This window comes from Alligator sinensis, unplaced genomic scaffold (assembly GCF_000455745.1).
Source record: "Alligator sinensis unplaced genomic scaffold, ASM45574v1 scaffold505_1, whole genome shotgun sequence".
Lineage (NCBI taxonomy): Eukaryota > Metazoa > Chordata > Crocodylia > Alligatoridae > Alligator > Alligator sinensis.
The window spans coordinates 2,937,311-2,957,169 of record NW_005841940.1 but is presented as its reverse complement, the minus strand read 5'-3'; the positions used below and the strand labels follow the sequence as shown (position 1 = coordinate 2,957,169).

The 19,859-nt window shown below is 43.7% G+C and overlaps 1 protein-coding gene across 1 annotated transcript in view; it reads left to right on the top strand.

Annotated features, from left to right (window-relative positions):
• Window positions 1-95: 95 nt before the first annotated feature.
• The window catches only part of LOC106721963 (solute carrier family 2, facilitated glucose transporter member 11-like), a 30,905-nt gene continuing 11,141 nt past the window's right edge, over window positions 96-19,859 (top strand). Inside the window, 8 exon segments of the mRNA XM_025199293.1 lie at window positions 96-1,986; window positions 4,570-4,723; window positions 5,302-5,400; window positions 6,084-6,244; window positions 11,708-11,832; window positions 12,533-12,662; window positions 13,010-13,158; window positions 14,665-14,714. Of these exon segments, the coding sequence (XP_025055078.1) occupies window positions 1,961-1,986; window positions 4,570-4,723; window positions 5,302-5,400; window positions 6,084-6,244; window positions 11,708-11,832; window positions 12,533-12,662; window positions 13,010-13,158; window positions 14,665-14,714 (894 nt within the window). The 5' untranslated portion in view covers window positions 96-1,960.

The following is a 19,859-nucleotide window of genomic DNA, read 5'->3' as shown; positions in this document are numbered from 1 at the left end:
AGTTTTGAGGAGGTGCCAAGGAGCCAGTCTGTGGGCAGCAGTCAGCTTAGTGAAATTTGGCAGAGGGTCACTGCAGAACGCATGAGGAAATGGGTTCACCCTGCTTGCCAACTCTTTCCAGGTTCCACCTCATCTCCTGGCTCTTGCCTACCACGACTTTGATGTTTTTTGTTTGTTGTTGAGAGAAGGGTCCCTGGGGCTAGGAGTAGCCTCACAGGTGCCTTATCTGTCTGGCTAGGCCAGCACCACCTGGGGCCTCTGCTCTCCCTTGGCACTTCCGCTTTATGGGAGTGCTCCCATAGATGTCTGCGGGCTCAGCCAGGCTTCACCCGTCACAGCCTTGCCCCTTTTTCTCTGGCTGCCCCCTCCACCTTGCTCCACTGATTAGTGCCTGAGCTCCCCGGTATCAGCCCTGCCTTAATGGCAGGCCCTGCCTGGGGCCCCATACTTTAGGGGGCCTAAATTTTGGGGGGTGAAGTTTTTGCAAGGAAGTTGTTCATCAAAATTAAGCCTCTAAGAGGCCCCAAATGACCCTCTTACTCAGGGCCCTAACAACCCTAAGGCTCCGCCCCCTACCCCCAGGAACCAGGTGCAGCTAATTGCTTCATTAGCCCCTGGCCTTAATCCCTGGCTCAGTCCACCTGGGCTTGTACTCCTTACTGCCCTTCCTGGCCCTGGTTTCCTACCCTTTCAGGTCTTCCTATTAACAGGGAAAGGGGTTCCCTGTTACAGTCATCTGAATCTCAATTTTCCATCCATAGTGTGTAAATAATTATCTACAAAATAATTAAAAAGGTATTAGCTATATTTAAGCGTGTCAAAGGTGAAAAATCTCACTGAAAAAAAGGCTGGTTAGAATTTTTTGAAGAGGACTACATCAAAAACAGCAGAAGTTTAAAAAAATGAAGCATAACATGGACAATATCTTTAGGAAACAATATGTTTGTGCTTTGGTGGTCTGAGAAAAATTATTTCTCATTTACCAGAATTATGTGCATTTGAAAATTATGCACTATGAAATAGACATTTTTAAATTTACACTTGGTTGTCATTCTAGAAAGACAGTATTCATGAATGCACAGCTTGGGGAGAATGCACATAACTCTGAAAAAAAACACACCCAAAAAACCAAAAACCACATTTCTTAACCCACATAACCACTTCTGCTACTAGTATACTTCCCCAAGATTATTATTTTTTCTTTGTGGTAGCACTCACACAGCACCAGGGTAGTTTAGGATGAATGAAGAGCTGTAGTTAGTATTTTAACTGATTATGGCTCAAAGAACTGTAAGTAACTAAATTACTCTGATCTGAAGCTGCCAAGAAGCTCCACAAAACTAGTGCTTTGCTCATGAACAGTTTGAGCTTTCATTCTCTTGGAATTTCCTTTGTTAATAGGAAGCAAAGAATGTTTGCACCTTTTCCCTTTGGGTTGGTGAAGGAAAACATTTCAGCCTTTCTCCTCCAATTTTACTGTCTATTTTGTGTGTGTGAGAGTGGAAAATAATCCTTTGCATATTGTAAAGGAGTCACAGAAAAAAAGAAAAGGTGGTAGGACAGAGCCAGCCAAGCTCTGGGAGAAACATCAAAAGGTAACATTAGAGACCAGGAAATGAGAAAGGTTTCCAGTTCTGAAATAGAGTGATACTCCTAGGACAGAAACGTGTTTAAAGCAATGTTGAACTATTTTCCCAAAGGGACACATGGTTCCAAACCTGGTCCACTACAACAAAGATCATTACTGTGGCTTTTATGAGGGTAATCAGAAGCTGCACTCCTGGGAGAGCACCAAGGGAGGCCAAGACCGCTGACTTAGAAAGAAGGAAACTTTTAATGAGACTGATGGGTTCTGAGAATGTGGCAAGAAGAATATTTATTGGATATGTTTTTGGATGGCTAATGAAGGTTTGGGGCAAGTCAATGTTTAGAAGAGCTTTGTAGAAATAAGAGAAGCTTCATGAGGAAGTTCTGGAGCACAAGAAGGTATCATAAATACATCAAGTTTATCACAATAAAGTAATGCTCAGCTTCCCAAATGAGCATTTCTGTGTCTCTTTGTTTACCCCAATCTTTTCTTTCATGGAGACTACAACACTAACTGCAGCTCCTAGGTGTGTTATAGGGCTGTGCAAAATTTCACCACCAGTTTTGTTTCGATGCTGTTTCGACTCACTTCAAGGTCAAAACAGCAAAATCAAAATGAAAAAGATATCACTGAAACAGCCTCGAAACAAAATGAGGCGAGTCAAAACGTTTCGCCGTTTCAACGCTGTTTCGCCATTTTGCCCATAGGATATAATGGGGAAGGTCGAACCAGCCTATAACTTTGTCATTTCTGGCCTGATTCAGATGAAACTTGCAGGAATGGTAGCCCCTTCTGAGGGCATGGATCTTGCCAAGTTTCAAGGAGACAGGTGCAAGGAGTTTGGCAAACTACTGCAGGCCTGGCTGCTAGCCCCTGCTGCGACCACAAAGATAGGTGCAGGGGGGTTCTGGGGCCCCACACCTCTAGCTGCTGACAGGCAAAACTCATGACACGGGTGCTTGTGCAACTGCTGCGTCTCATCAGGCAGCGGGATTGAAGATCCTCCATCACTTGCCACCACAGACTTGGGGGTAATAATTGACCACAGTATGAACTTGAGCCGCCAGTACGATGCTGTAGCCAGCAGGGCCAACAATATGCTGACATGCATCAACTGATGCATCTCCAGCAAAACCATTGCAAAGAAGTGATTCTCCTGCTCTACTCGGCTCTACTTGGCATTGGTGAGACCACAACTGTAGTATTATGTCCAGTTCTGGGCTCCACACCTTAACAAGGATGTGGTAAAGCTTGAGAGAGTCCAGAGAAGGGCTAGCCATATGATCAGAGACTTGCACAGCAAGCCAAATAAGGAAAGGCTGAGGGACCTGGGACTCTTCAGTCTGAAAAAGAGAAGGCTGAAAGGGAACTTGGTAGCAGCTTCCTGCTACATCAGAAGTGTACATCTAGGGCTCAGTGAACAACTGTTCACCAGGGCACCCTTGGGGAAAGCTAGAAGTAATGGTCACAAACTCCTAGAAGATCGTTTCAGGCTCAACATTAGGAAAAACTACTTCACAACTAGGGTGTCCAGACTGTAGAATAAGCTCCCTCCAGAGGTGGTGCGACCACCTACCCTGGAAATCTTCAAGCAGAGACTAGACAGTCACCTTGCTGGGGTCACCTGATCCCCGGCTGTCTTTCCTGCTTGGTGCAGGGGGCTGGCTTTGCTGGAGATGCATCAGTTGATGCGTGCCGGGGTATTGTTGGCCCTGCTGGCAACAGCATCGCACTGCTGGCTCATGTTCATAATGTGGTCAATCATTACCCCCAGGTCTGTGGTGGCAAGTGATGGGGGATCTTCAGTCCTGCTGCCTGATGAGAGGCAGCAGTCTCACAAGCACCCATGTCACGAGTTTTACCTGTCAGCAGCTAGGGGTGCAGGGCCCCAGAACCCCTGCACTGATCTTCTTGAAACTTGGCAGGCTTTGTGGCCTCAGCAGGGGCTAGCCTTCCTGCAGTTTTGACCTCACTGTGGCTTAACATACACATGTGACACAAGTTTTGCTTTCAAGACTTTGGGGTGAAGTTTCCCTGAACCCCTGCACCTAGCTCCTTGAAACTTGGCAGGCTTTGTGGCCTCAGCAGGGGCTAGCCTTCCTGCAGTTTTGACCTCACTGTGGCTTAACATACACATGTGACACAAGTTTTGCTTTCAAGACTTTGGGGTGAAGTTTCCCTGAACCCCTGCACCTAGCTCCTTGAAACTTGGCAGGCTTCGTGCCCTCAGAAGGGGATACCATTCCTGCATATTTCATCTACATCAGGCCAGAAATGACAAAGTTATAGGCTTTTTAGGCCTTCTCCATTATATCCTAAGGGCAAAACATCGAAACAGGGTCGAAATGGCAAAACTGTTTCGACGGGACAGAACAGAACGGAATAGCTATTTCAAATTGAAACAAAATTCAAAATGGAGCGCTGTTCCGTCGAAACACAAGTGGAAACAGAATGGTGCAGTTTCGCACAGCCCTAGTGTGTAACTCTGTAATATAAGATAAATAATAAAGCAACAGTTTAAATATTTATTTTGTATTTTCCCAGGATCCATTTTTAACTTTCATTTAGATAGATGATTTTTTTTCTAATAGTCATAAGCAAATATCATTCTTTATATTGTATGCAGATCTTAATTACAACTATCTTTCCCCATAAAAGCTAGGATTCCAGGGTGAATGCAAAATTTCCAAAATACTTCCATAAACATTTGCTAGGCCCTTTCATTGTAAACAGTCAGGAGACTCTTATTTCATCCAAAAGGCATAAAACTGATTCTGTATTTTCTATCTTATAAACACACTTTCTAAACATTTTCATTGGTGGAAAGATGCGTTACATGATAAGATATGTCCTAGTGTGACCCAGTGGCAAACCAAACATATGGGAAAATGTTAACTGTTCTAAACCTTATCCAGCAAACTGGATAAAAACTTTTGCAAAGCAAACAGTACAAAGTCAAATTTAACTTTTATTGGTCCCAGCCTACAGGCTTGCTTATTTCAGTTACTGGATTACATCCTTCAGAAAAGAACAAGTGAAACCAAATTACTAATCCGAAAGAGATCTACCACAAAGCAAGCAGACAGAACCAAGAAAAAAATTAAGTCAAAGACGAGCAGTTCTCTCTCAGATATGGTGAGTTCTCTATTATTTATGTATTTGCCTTGTATATCTGGTCAATATTTAACAATCAAGCATGGTGGTAGGGAAGAGGGAGAAAATGAATGAAGATCTGCTCATTTGCGTGCCCCCATAAAACTCAATAATTCAGTTATCAATAACCTCTGGTTTCGTCCCCAAACACTCAAGAAAGCAAATATGGTAACTTATATTTGTTGCCTTTAGCAACCTAATTTCTAAATTCTATTATCATATTTTCAGGGACATGTAGACAGCATAGAATGTTATTTTATTATTCAGGTCAAAGTATTTGCAAAAGTAATATCAAGAAACAAAAGTAAATACTTTCAAGCCCTGAATACCTGCTCCTGACAGACATAAACATAAGGAAAAAACTTACAGGGAAAGTGGGAAATATCCCTCTAATTTAAAGAAACTTTAAGGCATTAATTTTACCATTTCAAGGAATACATCCTTATTTAAATCCTCCAACAATAAGAAACTCATTATTTATTTGTAGCAATTCCAAACACTTAAAGATAAGATAGCAAGGCCATAAAGGCTATATCACAAATCTGTTTTCTATATTCTAGGTTCTGTACCAGAAACTGTTTCAAATGATTTGTGTACTGGGAATTGGTGGAAGCTTCTCATTTGGCTTCCAAATTTCTATGATCACCTATGCTTCTGTGGTAAGACAGCATCCTCCATGGCACAGCTCACATTAAGACTATATTTGGGAGTCAGGCCAGCATTCAAGCTAGTTAGCCCCAGTGTGCAGCAAGCTACTCAAGAGGACAGATGCCTCTCTGCCTGGCACCTTATTCTAACCTCAGTCTTCATTTCCTGATTTGCCAGCTCCTGACTCCCTGGGTTTGTTGCTCCACCAGTCTGGACCTCCACTCCTGGTTCCTAGCCTTGTCTGCTCTTGATCCCCTGGCTTGTGACTCCCTAGTCAAGCCTGACTGCCTGAATCCTGGGTGTTCCCTGACAAGTCCTGCTTTGGGACAGTCTTCAAGGCAACTTAAAATTCTGTTCCTGATTCTTCCTGTCCTTATTATGTCCTGAGCAGTTTGTACAGCCCTGTGGGAGGGTATTTAAGCAAAATCAATACAGGACAACAAGCAGTTTTAAAAGAACAGGAGATTAGCTGCAAAAAGCTTTTACTCAAATATGCAGACACATGATTTGGCTATTCTTAATATGTAACTATATATCCCCTACCAATTTCCCTAAGGAAGACTATTGAGAGTATGAGTGCAATTGGTTCAAAGTAGGCTATAATATTTACTAGGAAATTTAAAATATAAGGAAAATACCCAAGGATCAGTAACTGGTAGTGAAAATCTCTCTCCACCATTTTTTTTCTCTTCAGCACATCAAGAAATTCATCAATGAGACCTGGCAGGAACGATACCACTCTTTCATTGATGAGCAGAGCCTCACATTACTGTGGTCATCCATTGTCTCTGCTATTAGCATTGGGGGGCTCTTGGGAACCATCAGTTCAAGATCCCTGTCCACAAAATATGGAAAGTCTGTATCTAGTAAAAAGCATTTTAAGAACTGTTCTATATGACAGGATAGAAAATCCTGGGTGATTTGGAGAAAACAGTCCTTATGGAAGGGAAGAAAAGTCAATGTTCCTAGATACGCAGCCATAATTTCATCCTATCTACCCCATTAACTTCATTTTATATATTTCAAAGACAGTTCTCTCTGTCCATGTGTTCAATCCATTATACTGATTAATGTCTTTGATGATAAGTAAATTAAAAATGAGAGAGGTTGTGAACTTAGTTCTTGTGCTCTGTACACTCATACAGGAAACTAGATTTTGATTAATCTTAGTGGTGCAACAGCAGGTCAGTCAGCTTCTTGAAGGGAATACTTTGTGTTGTTTGACTTTCCATCATATCAGTCAACTCAAGAAAGGCACTGACTTGCTTGCTCTAAAGGGGCTCCTGATTAATCCTCCCTGACCCAAAGGGTTACAAGGATAATTTTAAAAAATGGAGAACATCCTAAATGTATTGGCAAGAACATTATTGTCCATTAATAAAAAATATACAGAGGGATCCTTAGTTTCTATATAACTCAACTGAGTTTATTATACTTGCCTTTATTTGATAATCTTAATTTGTACACATGAAATGACCAAGGGGAAATTATTTACACATCATAGGCAGTCACCCACTTTTGGGCCTGTAACTTTTCAAACACCAAAATGGGAAGAGTCCAGTCTCACAAATTGTAAAGATCTATCCCTGCAGTGTAACACAGGAACTATCTATTGTTCTGGACTTCTGCCCTTTTTACAGTGGAAAACAGAACAAGAAATTTTTAAAAATTGAAATATATTCACTGTGTACACTGCTTTGAAGATTAACAGATTTTTATGAGATGGAAGATAAGATGATTCTTGTGAGCTTTCTAGTTTTAAAAAAATGCATATGCAGAGATAAAATACACAGGACTCAAAATATAAATAAGCTGCAAAAAGAAAAAAAAAAAAAGACATCCCAAAAAATAAAAAATTCTAGAAGGCAGAAGACTTTTATGGATCCTACTTTACTCACAAAGAGGCTATATAATCTTATTTAACCTTGACACTTCTCTGGCAATGCAATCTAAGCAACAGTGCTTGAAGTAGCCACCCACGCCCCATACAAACATAGCTGCTCTAAATACTTTTTGGATATCATTGATAGCTTGCTTGCTACTAGAATGATAGCACAGCAAATTTACCTTGTGTCAAACTTGATTCAACCTGACTTTGCAGCTACAGGATAGTCCAGATATAGCAGCAAGAGATTCAACCAGTTAGGTGCACTTGGTTCTCTGACAAAGCAGAGCTACTGAGCCAGTATGACATGAAACAGAGGTTATGTGGAACTCCAGGGCTTTAGCTGATTTCAAATAAAGCCTAATACATATATTTACATCAAACTTATGGGACAGGATTTTTGCTTAGATTTCCCGTATTTGAAGATTTTAGGAAGATGACTTCTGAGGCAAAAGTTCAGTATTGTGTTTAGAAACCATTTAAAATGTGCCTGCATCACCATCCTAAAAATAAGAAAAACAGACCTCCCAGGTTAAGGATGACTATGTGTAAATTTGAGAAAGTATCTACTTAAAATCTTTTCTTCTCTCATTGACAGTATGGGCCACATGACATTTTTCCCCTGGGGGATATTAAACTTCCAGTAGCATGTTTCCTTCCATTGTTGAATTTTAATGAATTCTTGAGGGGGCAAAGAATTCATGGGATTTCTACAAGTCAGATTTGGTAGTCCTTCTGTAAAGAGAGGAGTCATGCCCCCAAGGTAATTAAACGCCACAAGGGAAAATTACCCAATCTTCTTTTTTGGACAGAGACGTTTAACAGAGACGTGGTGGGACTCGTCCCATGACTGGGCAGTTAACATTAGGGGCTATAGGCTGTACAGGCGGGATAGAGAAGGCAGTTCCTGGATCTCCCAGGGTCAAACCCCTCTCACCCTGAACAGTGATGTAGTAGTGTGGGGAATGCCTGCATCTGTGGTGTGTGTCATGCACAGAGCTGTAGACAGGTGCTCAGTGCTGCACAGTGCATGTCCCCACTCCTCTGGACACTCCCCTTGAGTATATTTTAACAACCTTTTCTAACAGCAGGATGTTGGTTGCTGTGTTCCCTCTGCTTTACCTGTGGCTAGTTAGGTTGCAGTCTTGCGATTGTCTCAGGGTTGACTGTGAAGATTTTGCTAATAGGTTAGACAATGGATTTGGACTGGGATAATATTGCCTCAGGCAGGGGGTTGAATAAATTAGTGGTCTCCAACCTTTTTAAGTAGGAGATTACCTTTGGCATTTAAAAGCAACCCAAGATCTAACATGTGCTGCTGCCACCACTCCCCTCCCTCCACCCAGCAGGTAAGTCTGTGGGAAGGGAAGGAGGGGGGCTCAGATTGAGGCAGAGGGAGTAAAATTTATTTGGGTGCACCTCCCCAGCAGGTAAGTCCCACCCAGCCAGGGCCTCACTCAACTTACCCTGCTCCTGCTTCTGCTACACTATCCCTCACACAGGGGCCACAATCTAGCCCCTGCCCCTTCCCACCCTGATGGACTGACCTGCTGGGCTGGGGCACATGAGTGCATGAACATAGGCACTCAGCCCCCCCACCCCAGCCTTAGATCAACTCCAAGAGGCTCTAAGATCTATCTCAAGAGGCTCCGAGATCTACCGGTGGATCGAGATCCACTGGTTGGTAGCCACTGGACTAGATGATCTATGGAGGTTCCTTCGGTTCCTACTTCTCTACGATTCTAAAGGATCCATAAAAGTTTTAAGTGTGATGTGATTCAAGCAACTTGAGGAAGAAATATTACTACTGAAGCAGCATTTTAGATGGAGTCAAAGGGACATTTTATTATGCATTATTTGCATTATTTTAAATGCAGATTGTGAATAAAGAGGAGGAAGAGAAATGAGGGAATCAAACTGCAATGCAAATCTCACATCCAGGCCCACTTCACCTTAGTGGATGAGAAGGAAAATCTAAGTCTTAGAAATGCTGTATACATATCATCGCCAAGATTTAGGCATATTCTGAGTTGAGATATGAGATAGGGGGAGCTAAGCTGAAGATGATATCCAGATTTTAGTTATAAATGAGATGGATAGCTTTGTTATTTCAGAAAAGTGACAGAGAAAGGGGAAGTTGGGGTATCAATAAAATACATAGAATTAAGGAAGATTCAATGAAGGAAAGGAGGAATAGAATATATAAATGCTTTGTAAAACATTTTGACTACTTCCTGGAAAGGGCTTTCTTCAATATTTTGCGCTGCATTGGAAACACAAAAACCAATAAAATTACCTCCATCTTCCCCCTGCCCAAAAACAGGTGTTTTGTTTTACTCAAAATGTATTTTAGATTGGGGTAGTGACAACAAGTTGATATTTTGGAGGGAGAGGAAACAATTATTTTGACCAATTTCTATCTTAATTTTTAAACCAAAAAAGCAATATTACAAGTCTCACTGTATCAGTTACAATAGACAAAACCCCTAAATTATTCCTATCATATGCCCTTGGGGGGAGGTGGGTAGTGGAGTCCCCCAGGGCTCGGTCCTGGGGCCTGCGCTGTTCAATTTCTTCATCAGCGATCTTGATGTTGGGGTGGAGAGCAACCTGTTTAAATTCGCTGATGACACCAAAATTTGGGGGGAGGTGAGCACGCTAGCAGGGAGAGAGAGATTGCAGAAGGATCTGGATAGGTTACAGGGGTGGGCAGACAGGAACAGGATGCGTTTCAATACGGACAAGTGCAGGGTGCTGCACTTGGGTAGTAGGAACCAGCAGCACACTTATACGATGGGGAGCTCCCTACTTGAGAGCACGGAGGCGGAAAGGGATCTTGGTGTCATTATTGACTCCAAGATGAACATGGGCCGACAATGCGAGGTCATGGTTGGCAGGGCTAACCGGACCTTGTCGTGCATCCACAGGTGCATCTCGAGTAGAGCCAGGGAGGTGATCCTCCCCCTCTATGCGACGCTGGTCAGGCCGCAGCTGGAGTATTGTGTCCAGTTCTGTGCGCCCCATTTCAGGAGGGATGTGGACAACATGGAGAGGGTCCAGAGGAGGGCCACCCGCATGATCCGGGGACAACAGGGCAGACCCTACAGTGAGAGACTGCGGGACTTGAACCTATTCAGCCTCCACAAGAGAAGGCTGAGCGGGGACCTGGTGACCGTCTATATACTCACTAGGGGGAACCAGAAGGGTTTGGGGGAGACGCTGTTTCCCCTAGCCCCCGCTGGCATAACAAGGAGTAATGGGCACAAGTTGATGGAGAGGAGGTACAGACTGGACATCCGAAAAAACTACTTCACAGTCAGGGCGGCTAGGATCTGGAACCAACTTCCAAGGGAGGTGGTGCTGGCCCCTACCCTGGGGATCTTTAAGAAGAGGCTGGATACTTACCTGGCTGGACTCATTTGAGTCCCGTTTTTGTTTTTAGGGTTTGTTGTGGTTTTTTTTGGGTTGTTCTCCCGCCCTGGCGGGGGGTCGGGCTAGAAGATCTATTAGGTCCCTTCCAACCCTGAAACTATGAAACTATGAAACTATGGACTGACACTGGCATAAGGAATGAAGTCAGCCTGCCATGCTGAAGCTGCTGACATTGTTCTTTGTCCTCTGAGAAGGCATAAGAAATGGAGCTGGAGGAGCCACAAAAGAATGAAAGGCAAAAAAAGATAAAAAAGAATGACAGGTCATCAAAGCAGTATAATTCTAGGACTGCTGCCTTTTGCTGACCAACACCAACATAAATGGAGATGAAACATGAAATGATTGAAGCAAGTATGAAGATCATAAGTCATCAAGAATCCTGGCAAAACCCATCTCAGGATCCAGTGCTCAGAATCTTTTTTTTTGAAATAAGGAAGACTGACACATTCAAATGCTAGTAGAGGATACAGGTTGTTTAACTGAAGTGTGCACAAAAGATGGAGGCAGGGCAGTTGAGAAGAAAATAAGCAACCTTTAAATGAGGTCCTTCATCAGCTGTGATCAGAAAGAGCTGTTGAGTACAGCATGGATGGGTACGCAGGGATAGTGCAGGCTCGCCTTGCTGAAACTAAAATCTCAAAACTAAAGTCTAAAGAGTTTCCACCAGATGAACAGATTCACAAGCGGGTAAATCTAATCTGTTGGGAAGTGTATCTTGGAAGAAATTTTCTTGCAAAACTTGTACTGCAGCCCATACTTTACCACTTGAGTAACTCCTAGAAAACAATGAAAATTCACTTTAAGCTTCTATCACACTAAGTTTGGTCACAATTTAAGAAATATAAAAACAGCCTACTAACTACTAGGTCTCGTTTGCAAATTTTGGATTCAGTGTCAAGACATCATTTTTCAGTATATTCAGGGATAAAAAGAGGACACTATAAGAAAGCAGCAGAGGTGGTGTTCCCTATTTCATACAAGTCTCTTGTGTGCTGTTACAGAAAGAAATGCCTAATATACAATAACCTGACCATGATAGCAGCTGCAATTCTCATGGGCTTCAGTAAGATGGCAAAATCCTTTGAGATGATTTTGATTGGACGTTTCCTTTGTGGTTTTAATTCAGGTAGGCTGTGTATAACTTCTATATATATACACAATAGGTGAGATGCCCTAGATTTGCAAAACTAAACCATATGACAGGATCGATATCCCCCTGTGACAAAATGAATGAGTTAACTACATTTTTATAGGGGGTCAGGAGGCAACTGATATCCATACGTTATGGAATAAAGTAATTAAGAAAGAGAAAGAAGAAATACAGTTGACTGTTTAAGAACATTTAGCATATAATATTCCAGATGTAGAGAAAACACTTTGACATACTATGAACTTCAAAGGAATTAGGTAATACAATTTACAATAAAAAGCTTTTGATCTTCTTTCTTTTAACATTCATTTAAATATGGGGTCATAGGACTATTATAGTTTTCAGATTATAAATTGACCCTACATATAAATGGAGGAAACATTTTCAGGTTCAACTGCAGGGAAAACAGCTACCCCCACCCCTGATCAAGATATACATAGATAGCTACAGAGAAAGTCCTTGAACTGTTATTACCCTTACAATATCCCAGAGAAGAACCAAATAACCAAGAAAAGAACCCAAAGTATTAAATGTACTAAAAATACTAAACAGAAGCTGCCCAGAAAAAATACTACAAGATTGTAAGGGCCCAGATTATAAATCAATCCTGCATATATAGTAAATTCTATGTGATTCTTCTATGTGAAACAAACGTTGTCTCTTCCCCTGTTTCAAGGCCTGGGTTGCTGTTTACAGGGCCAGTTCCTGGGAGAAATTTCCCCTAAGCAGCTGCGTGGATATATAAACACCAGTTTCACTGTCTTTGTAACCATGGGCAAATTCTTAGGGCAAATGACAGGACTAAGGTAAGAGTAAGGTATCTATTTTCATTTAAATGTCTAGGTTTTCTATTATTATATTCATTACCACCCCTTCCAGTTTAATTTGGCCTTCCTGTTTATCCAGCAAAGAATATTGGATAAAACTCACTTCTTTCTGAATCATTTGGGATGGTTGGAGTGTTGTTATAGATGTGACGGTGCTGGAAACATATAAAAAGCATGGATCGGTTATTTTGATGATATCTTTTACTGGACCAACTCTATAGTTGGGAAGAGATGTTGAACAAGCTTTAGGGCACAAAGTGCCATTCTTCAGGTTTTGCTTGTTTGGAAAGGACATTTTAGTTCTTACGTCAACATGTATTCTCCAGGGAACTTCTAGGAACTGAATCCTTGTGGCCATTACTGACAACGCTCACTGGAATTGCAGCATTAGTGCAGCTTGTCACTCTCCCATTTTTGCCTGAGTCTCCACCTGAACTTCTGATGCAAAAGGGAGATACAGAAGGCTGCTTGAAAGGTAACACAGACACCTTTGCTTTGCTCTTTGCTTCCACCCTCCTCTCTTCCCCTCCGTAGCTACTATCTAATTTATCATGCTTGAATCTTGAAAGAAAAAAAAGGGGGACAGATTTCACTCAATTTTTTTAAGAAATGAAATAGAGTTTGGGTGCTGCATTCTCCTGATAATGCTATCAAGCCAATTCAGAACAAGAGCAGGGGTGGGTAAAATATGACCCATGGGCAGCATTCAGCCCACCAACTGATTGGATCCGGCCCCTGGATGCTCCCATGGCACACCAGATGGGGCCAAGTCCCACCCATTCCTGCCCCGGGCATCCTGCACTGTGCTCCCACCCACGCCTGCCAGCCCTGGCCCCAGCCCCACCCAGTGCACACAGTTTCCTGGCGGTGCTACTCCTGGTGCAGCTGCCTAGGTACTGCTCAGCTGCCCCCACCTCTGGTGGCTCCTCCTCCTGCCCCTGCTATGCCACTCCAGGCAGGGGCAAAGCTGTAGCTAGGCAGCTCTTGCCTGAGCAGGGGCGGGGCTCCACTTCGAGCTCCCAGCCTGCCTTCCACCCACTCTGCCCACCTGGTGCAATGAGCAACCACCTGTGGGCAGCTGAGAGGGTGAAAGGCAGCCAGGAGCTAGAGCCCCACATGCTGGGGCAGGAGCCACCTGGCTGAAGCTCCCCCCCCTGCCTAAAGCAGCACAGCAAGGGCAGGAAGAGGAGAAGGAGGAGGAATTGCTGGGGGCAGCTGCAGCCACACCATAAGCAACCCCATCAAGAAGCTGCACATGCTGTCCAGGGCCAAGACCATCCAGCAAGTACAGGGTGGGAGTGCAGCACAGCCTCCCCCAGATGGGAACGAGCAGGGGTTGGCCATATGCGGAGCACTGCAGGGGCAGCCATAGGCCTGATGCAGGGGGTGGGGAGGGGGGCAGACCAAACCTGCACCTGTACCTACACTTGTGCCACCCAGGTGAGCTCTGCTGCACATGCCCCCTGCCCGCGTCCTCCTGCGCCCCACCTTCTAGCTAGCGCCCAAGATCTAGACTGTGGACATCACCTCCACACACATGTACACCCATCTCCCCATACACACACCTCCCACACTCCTCCACACACAGAATATACAAGAGTAAGTCTTTATTTTGAGCTATTATGCAATCACCTCTACATACAGTGCTCAAAAAAATATATAAATCGGAACAATTTTTTAAAATAAAATTAAAATATGTTATAGTAGATGTTTGATTTTTAGCATATACTTTGTTTTTATCTATAATTTATTAAATTATATCTTTTTAAAGATTTTGCGTGCGGCCCTTGATAGCTCACCAAAACTTGTTAAGTGGCCTTCCAATAAGTACCCTGAGTTATAGTGTAAGCTGATGTTCTTAAGCTTAGTTGACATTGCCTCTTCACTGTTATTCTAAGATATAAATAACTTCTATTAATGCCAACCTGAATAGTGCTGATAGAAAAGCAATGATGTAAAATGGAACCTTATTACTCATCAGATCTGATTCATGTATATTCTCAGAGGGATATTATATTTAATGCTAGGAAGGTAAGTGTTCATCTATCTAAAATACCTGCAAAGCTAATAGAAAGTATCTACAATCAATTGAAAGGTGAATGAACATTTATTTTTAATACTTCCATAATCTTTTAATTTACAAATATTTTATCTTGTACAACCATATTATTGCTTTCCAGATAGCCAAAATATGCTAAATAAATTAAGGCAACAACTACAGAGAAAGGCAAAAATCACAAGTGAGCAAGCAAAGAATTTAAAGATTTTTTTTTTTTAATATGGAGAAGTAAAAAAGAAGAATGGAAGTAAAAATGTCCTTTCAGACAGCAAACTGGCAAAGAAAGTGCTCTGACATCAGAAGTGGAAAGACTGTAAAAGAGATTGGCGAAAATGTCAATGTTAAATGAATAGATGGTGCATAGCAGGGAGCAGAAAGAAGTCAGAGTTCCAGGTTTCTCCTAAAAAGGTCACTGACACAAATAGCACCTAATAGGGAGCAAAATTAATGTTTATCTTCACATGATATGTTGCTATGTAGATGGCAGATAAATACATATATTGGACATCAATTCATTTAAACAAACACGGATGAAAGGGATCTGTTTTTAGAAATGTTTATGGAGCAATCCAGTGAGGAAACAATGAGAACTTACTGGTGAACTGAGCAAGAGCCATACGGAATAGTAGTGCTGTGCCAGGCTTCAGACAGAGCTTCGGATCCGGAGAAGCTTCGAACTCTTTGGGGTCCGAAGCAGCACATCCGTGTGGAAGCGCTGCCTCGTTCTTTTTCCCGAAGTGGTTCAGAGCCGCCTCGGAGATCCGGTCATAGGGTATAATGGGGAAACAATAAAATATATATAACTTTGTTGTTTTATGTCCGATTTGGATGAAATTTTCAGGGATGGTAGACCCTGCAGAGAGAATGAAGCCTGCCAAGAAGATCAGTGCAGGGGTTTGGGAGGAACTGTACCCCAAATTCTTGAAAGGAAAACTCATGTCACATCTAGGCGTTACAACATAGTGGGGTGAAAAACTGCAGGGCTGGTAGCTCTTGCTGAGGCCACAAAGCCTGCCAAGTTTCATGAAGATCGGTGCAGGGGTTTGGGGGGAACTGCCCCACAAGCTGTGGACAAGCAAAACTGGTGCCATGGGTGCTGTGGGACTGTCTGACTGTGTCGGTCTTGGGGCGGGGACGGGAGACACTACTGCAGGCCTGGCTGCTAAGCTACTGTGTTCCCAGTTACCAATCAATCAATCAATCATGATTCACTCAGGGACCAGGGACTCAGGGACCAGCTCAATACGCAGGACCTAGCTACTACATAACGACTTAACGAGCATCAATTAGCACCTACAAAACCAGGCTAAGGAGAGGAAACACTCAATACAGACAATCAAGGGCCGCAAGACAGACACAGTCTTGGCACAAGTTTTGCCTGTCAGCAGCTAGGGGTGCAGGGCCCCAGAACCCCTCTGCACCGATACCCTTCACAGCTGGCAGGCGTCGCAGCAGGGGCCACCATCCCTGCAGCTGTCACCCCGCTGTGCCTTAACGTACATAGTGTCACCCATGTCACAAGTTTTGCTTGTCCACAGCTTGAGGTGCAGTTCCCCCCAAACCTCTGCACCTATCTCCTTGAAACTTGGCAGGCTTTGTGGCCTCAGTAAGAGCTACCAGCCCTGCAGTTTTGACCCCCCTGTGGTGTAACACACAGCCCTGACATGAGTTTGGCTTTCAAGAATTTGGGGTGCAGTTCCCCCCAAATCCCCAAACCGATCTTCTTGAAACTTGGTAGGTTTCATGCTCTCAGCAGAGGCTACCATCCCTGCAAGATTCATCAAAATTGGACAAAAAACAACAAAGTTATAGATATTTCATTGATTCTCCCTTATACCCTACGGCCGGATCTCCGAGGCAGCTCCAAAGCTTCGGAGCCGCTTCGGCCAGATCGAGGCGGAAACCTGGTCCGGAGCTCCCGATCGGATCGCAGCCATCCGAAGCGACTGGATCCGAAGCCAGATCAGATCGCTGCCGACTCGCACAGGCCTACGGAATAGGTAAAAAAAAAAAAAAAAAAGCAACAAAAACGAAGATGTTTGTAAAGAATGGCAATTAGGAAAAGATTTAGTGTTGAAAAGTACAGTTTAGCAACAACAACAACAACAACAAAATGTTTAAGTGGGGATCACTAGCATCTCCAGGTATAAGTATGGTATAAATATCAAGAATGGAGGGCTTCTGTTTATTTTGCTTTTTTGTTTGTTTCTTTGTTTTTTATCAGTGATTATAAAGATGTTACTATTGTTAAAATGTCACTATACAAGGAAATCCAAAAATTACATCCCATCCCTGTATTTACACAATAGGAAATATCTGCAATAACATTTGACTGGTTTCATTTTCACTAGAAAAAACAGAATGAAATTCGAATTTTTAATTTAAAAAAAAAAGGAAAACTTCCATACTGCAGGCCAAATTCCAGGTTAAGTCTAGAGTAAATCCAGCTTACTACTTCTTCCAGTTCTTCTGCATATAGGCTACCCCATTTTAAACAACCTCATGCATTAAGTACAATGGGCATAAGAGAATTTACATTAGTGAAAGGAGCAGCAATTATACATCATTTCTGAATCTTGCTCACTTGCTCCCCCTTTGAGACCATTACACACTGTGAAACTCAAAACCAATTAAATGCAAGTTTCACTCTGCTAGGATAAGGACAGAAGGTACATATAAACTGGTTTAACTGATCAGAAGCTGGTTTAACCCTGTAACAGAAAAGGAGCTCAGTGCACATAAACCAGTTTCAAAATGGCTGAAACTGGTTTAAGATAAACCTGATTAAATGTAGTATCATCCTGGTTCAAGTTAAATCACAGTCCCCCAATATACTTTCCAGCCCCGCATTGGGCTGTGCTGTCTGCTCCAGAGAGGAAGGCTGGCCTCACCCCTCCTCTCCCTAGTTGTAGCAGTGAAGGCTGGCTGACAAGTGGGTGGGGGGCAAGCCCAGCTAGGGATGCACCCCAGTCTATAGGGGAGGGATTGCCCCCCTCCCCAGCAAACCCTGGCCTGGGTCTGGGGCCAGGGAGGGGAGTTAAACACCCCTTTCCCCATTCAAACTTAATGCCGGCTGCAACTGTGGACTACAAATCCCAGGGGCACCTGGAAGCAGAAAAAGGAAGTGATGAGCAACCCTGCAGAGTCCTGCTGCTGTAATTCTGGAATGCAAATCCCACCGACCTCTGAGCAGCAGGAAGAGGAAGTGAACACACAGCCAGAGAGTTGTGCTTTAGTGACCCCTGGCTTCCAGCCTGAGCCACTGCAAGCATGTGGCTGTATTATCTGAATCAAAAGGAAATGTCTGTTCACTTCTGTTTCAATGTAATCTGTGCAGTTTAAACTAAGCTGCAAAGACTGAATTGATTTAGCTTCAGGCTTTTTGACTATCTGTGCTTAACCCTACACATAGTTATTTAATTTGGCCTCTTTGCTAGCTGACTTTATGGGCTTGGATGTCTGATATCTTTGCACTGGTATAATCAGCCTTCATGCTAGTGTAAACACCAAACAGATATCTGACATACAGGCCAGCGCCAATGAACTTACTGGAATGCGGTAAAGAATTACCCTGAGAAACTCAGGGTGAGATGCAGTGGTATAAGTGTCATATGTCCACAGCTATCCTAGAATGGCTATATGCAATAGGCAAGCAGACTATTATAAGCCCTCACTGATATTCAAGCTGCCCTTAAGTTCCAGATCCCACTGTCCATTACATCAATTTTCAAAAATAATATGCTTTACACTAGTGTAAATATATAGTGTGTCCAGGCCCAAAGAGCATTTAAACTTGTATTAAATGCTCATCAAGGAGGTTATGTACAGAGTAGCTTTGAACTTAACTTAAATCTACTAATATCCATCCTCCTCTTAGGTTCTTTTCTTGCATCTCTTCCAGCCACTGCTGACTAGATTATACCCTTTAGACTCTCAAGGCGCGTCCACACAACCCAGCACGTGCCTCTTGCCCCTCCTCAAACCCCTTTGAGGCGGGGCAACAGGCATGTGCGGGAACAAAAAAATGCAGCTCGGGGAGAAAATGTGACCCCTGGATATCCAGGGGTCTAAAAAAAAGTGAAGTATAAAAAAAGTGGGGCAGGATATGGTCCCTGACCATTCCCTGAGGCTCTATGGAGGACCCAGCCTCCATATGACGCTCTGGCTGCCAAAAACAATAGAATGCAGTTCAACAAGGAGAAATGCAAAGTGCTGCACCTAGGGAGGAAAAATGTCCAGCACACCTACTGCCTAGGAAATGACCTGCTTGGTAGCACGGAAGCAAAAAGGGATCTTGGAGTCCTAGTGGACTCCAAGATGAATATGAGTCATCAGTATGATGATGTCATCATAAAAGCTAACTGCACTTTATCGTGCATCAGCAGATGCATGACGAACAGAACCAAGGATGTGATACTTCCCCTCTATCGGGCGCTGGTCAGACCGCAGTTGGAGTACTGCATGCAGTTTTGGGCACCGCACTTCAAGAGGGATGTGGATAACCTGGAGAGGGTCCAGAGAAGGGCCACTTGTATGGTTAAGGGCTTGGAGGCCAAGCCCTACGAGGAGAGACTACGGCACCTGGACATCTTCAGCCTCCGCAAGAGAAGGTTGAGAGGCGACCTTGTGGCTGCCTATAAATTCATCATGGGGGTGCAGAAGGGAATTGGTGAGGCTCTACTCACCAAGGCGCCCCTGGGGGGCACAAGAAATAATGGCCACAAGCTAGCAGAGAGCAAATTTAGACTGGACATTAGGAGGAACTTCTTCACAGTTAGAGTGGCCAAAATCTGGAATGGGCTCCCAAGGAGGTGGTGCTCTCCCCTAACCTGGAGGTCTTCAAGAGGAGGTTAGATGGGCATCTGGCTGGGGACATAGACCCAGCCCTCTTTCCTGCCTATGCAGGGGGTCGGACTCGATGATCTATTGAGGTCCCTTCCAACCCTAACATCTATGAATCTATGGTTGGCCTCTAGCCCTGGTGCTGAAACACACAGCCGGCCAGGCCGCTTTCAGCACCAGGGCTCCGGTGCCAGAGAGTAAGGGGTCCAGGGGCTGGAGGAGGGAAGAAGGGACTGTGGGGGGGACCTCCGCTGACCCCGCCCACTCCCCCAGCC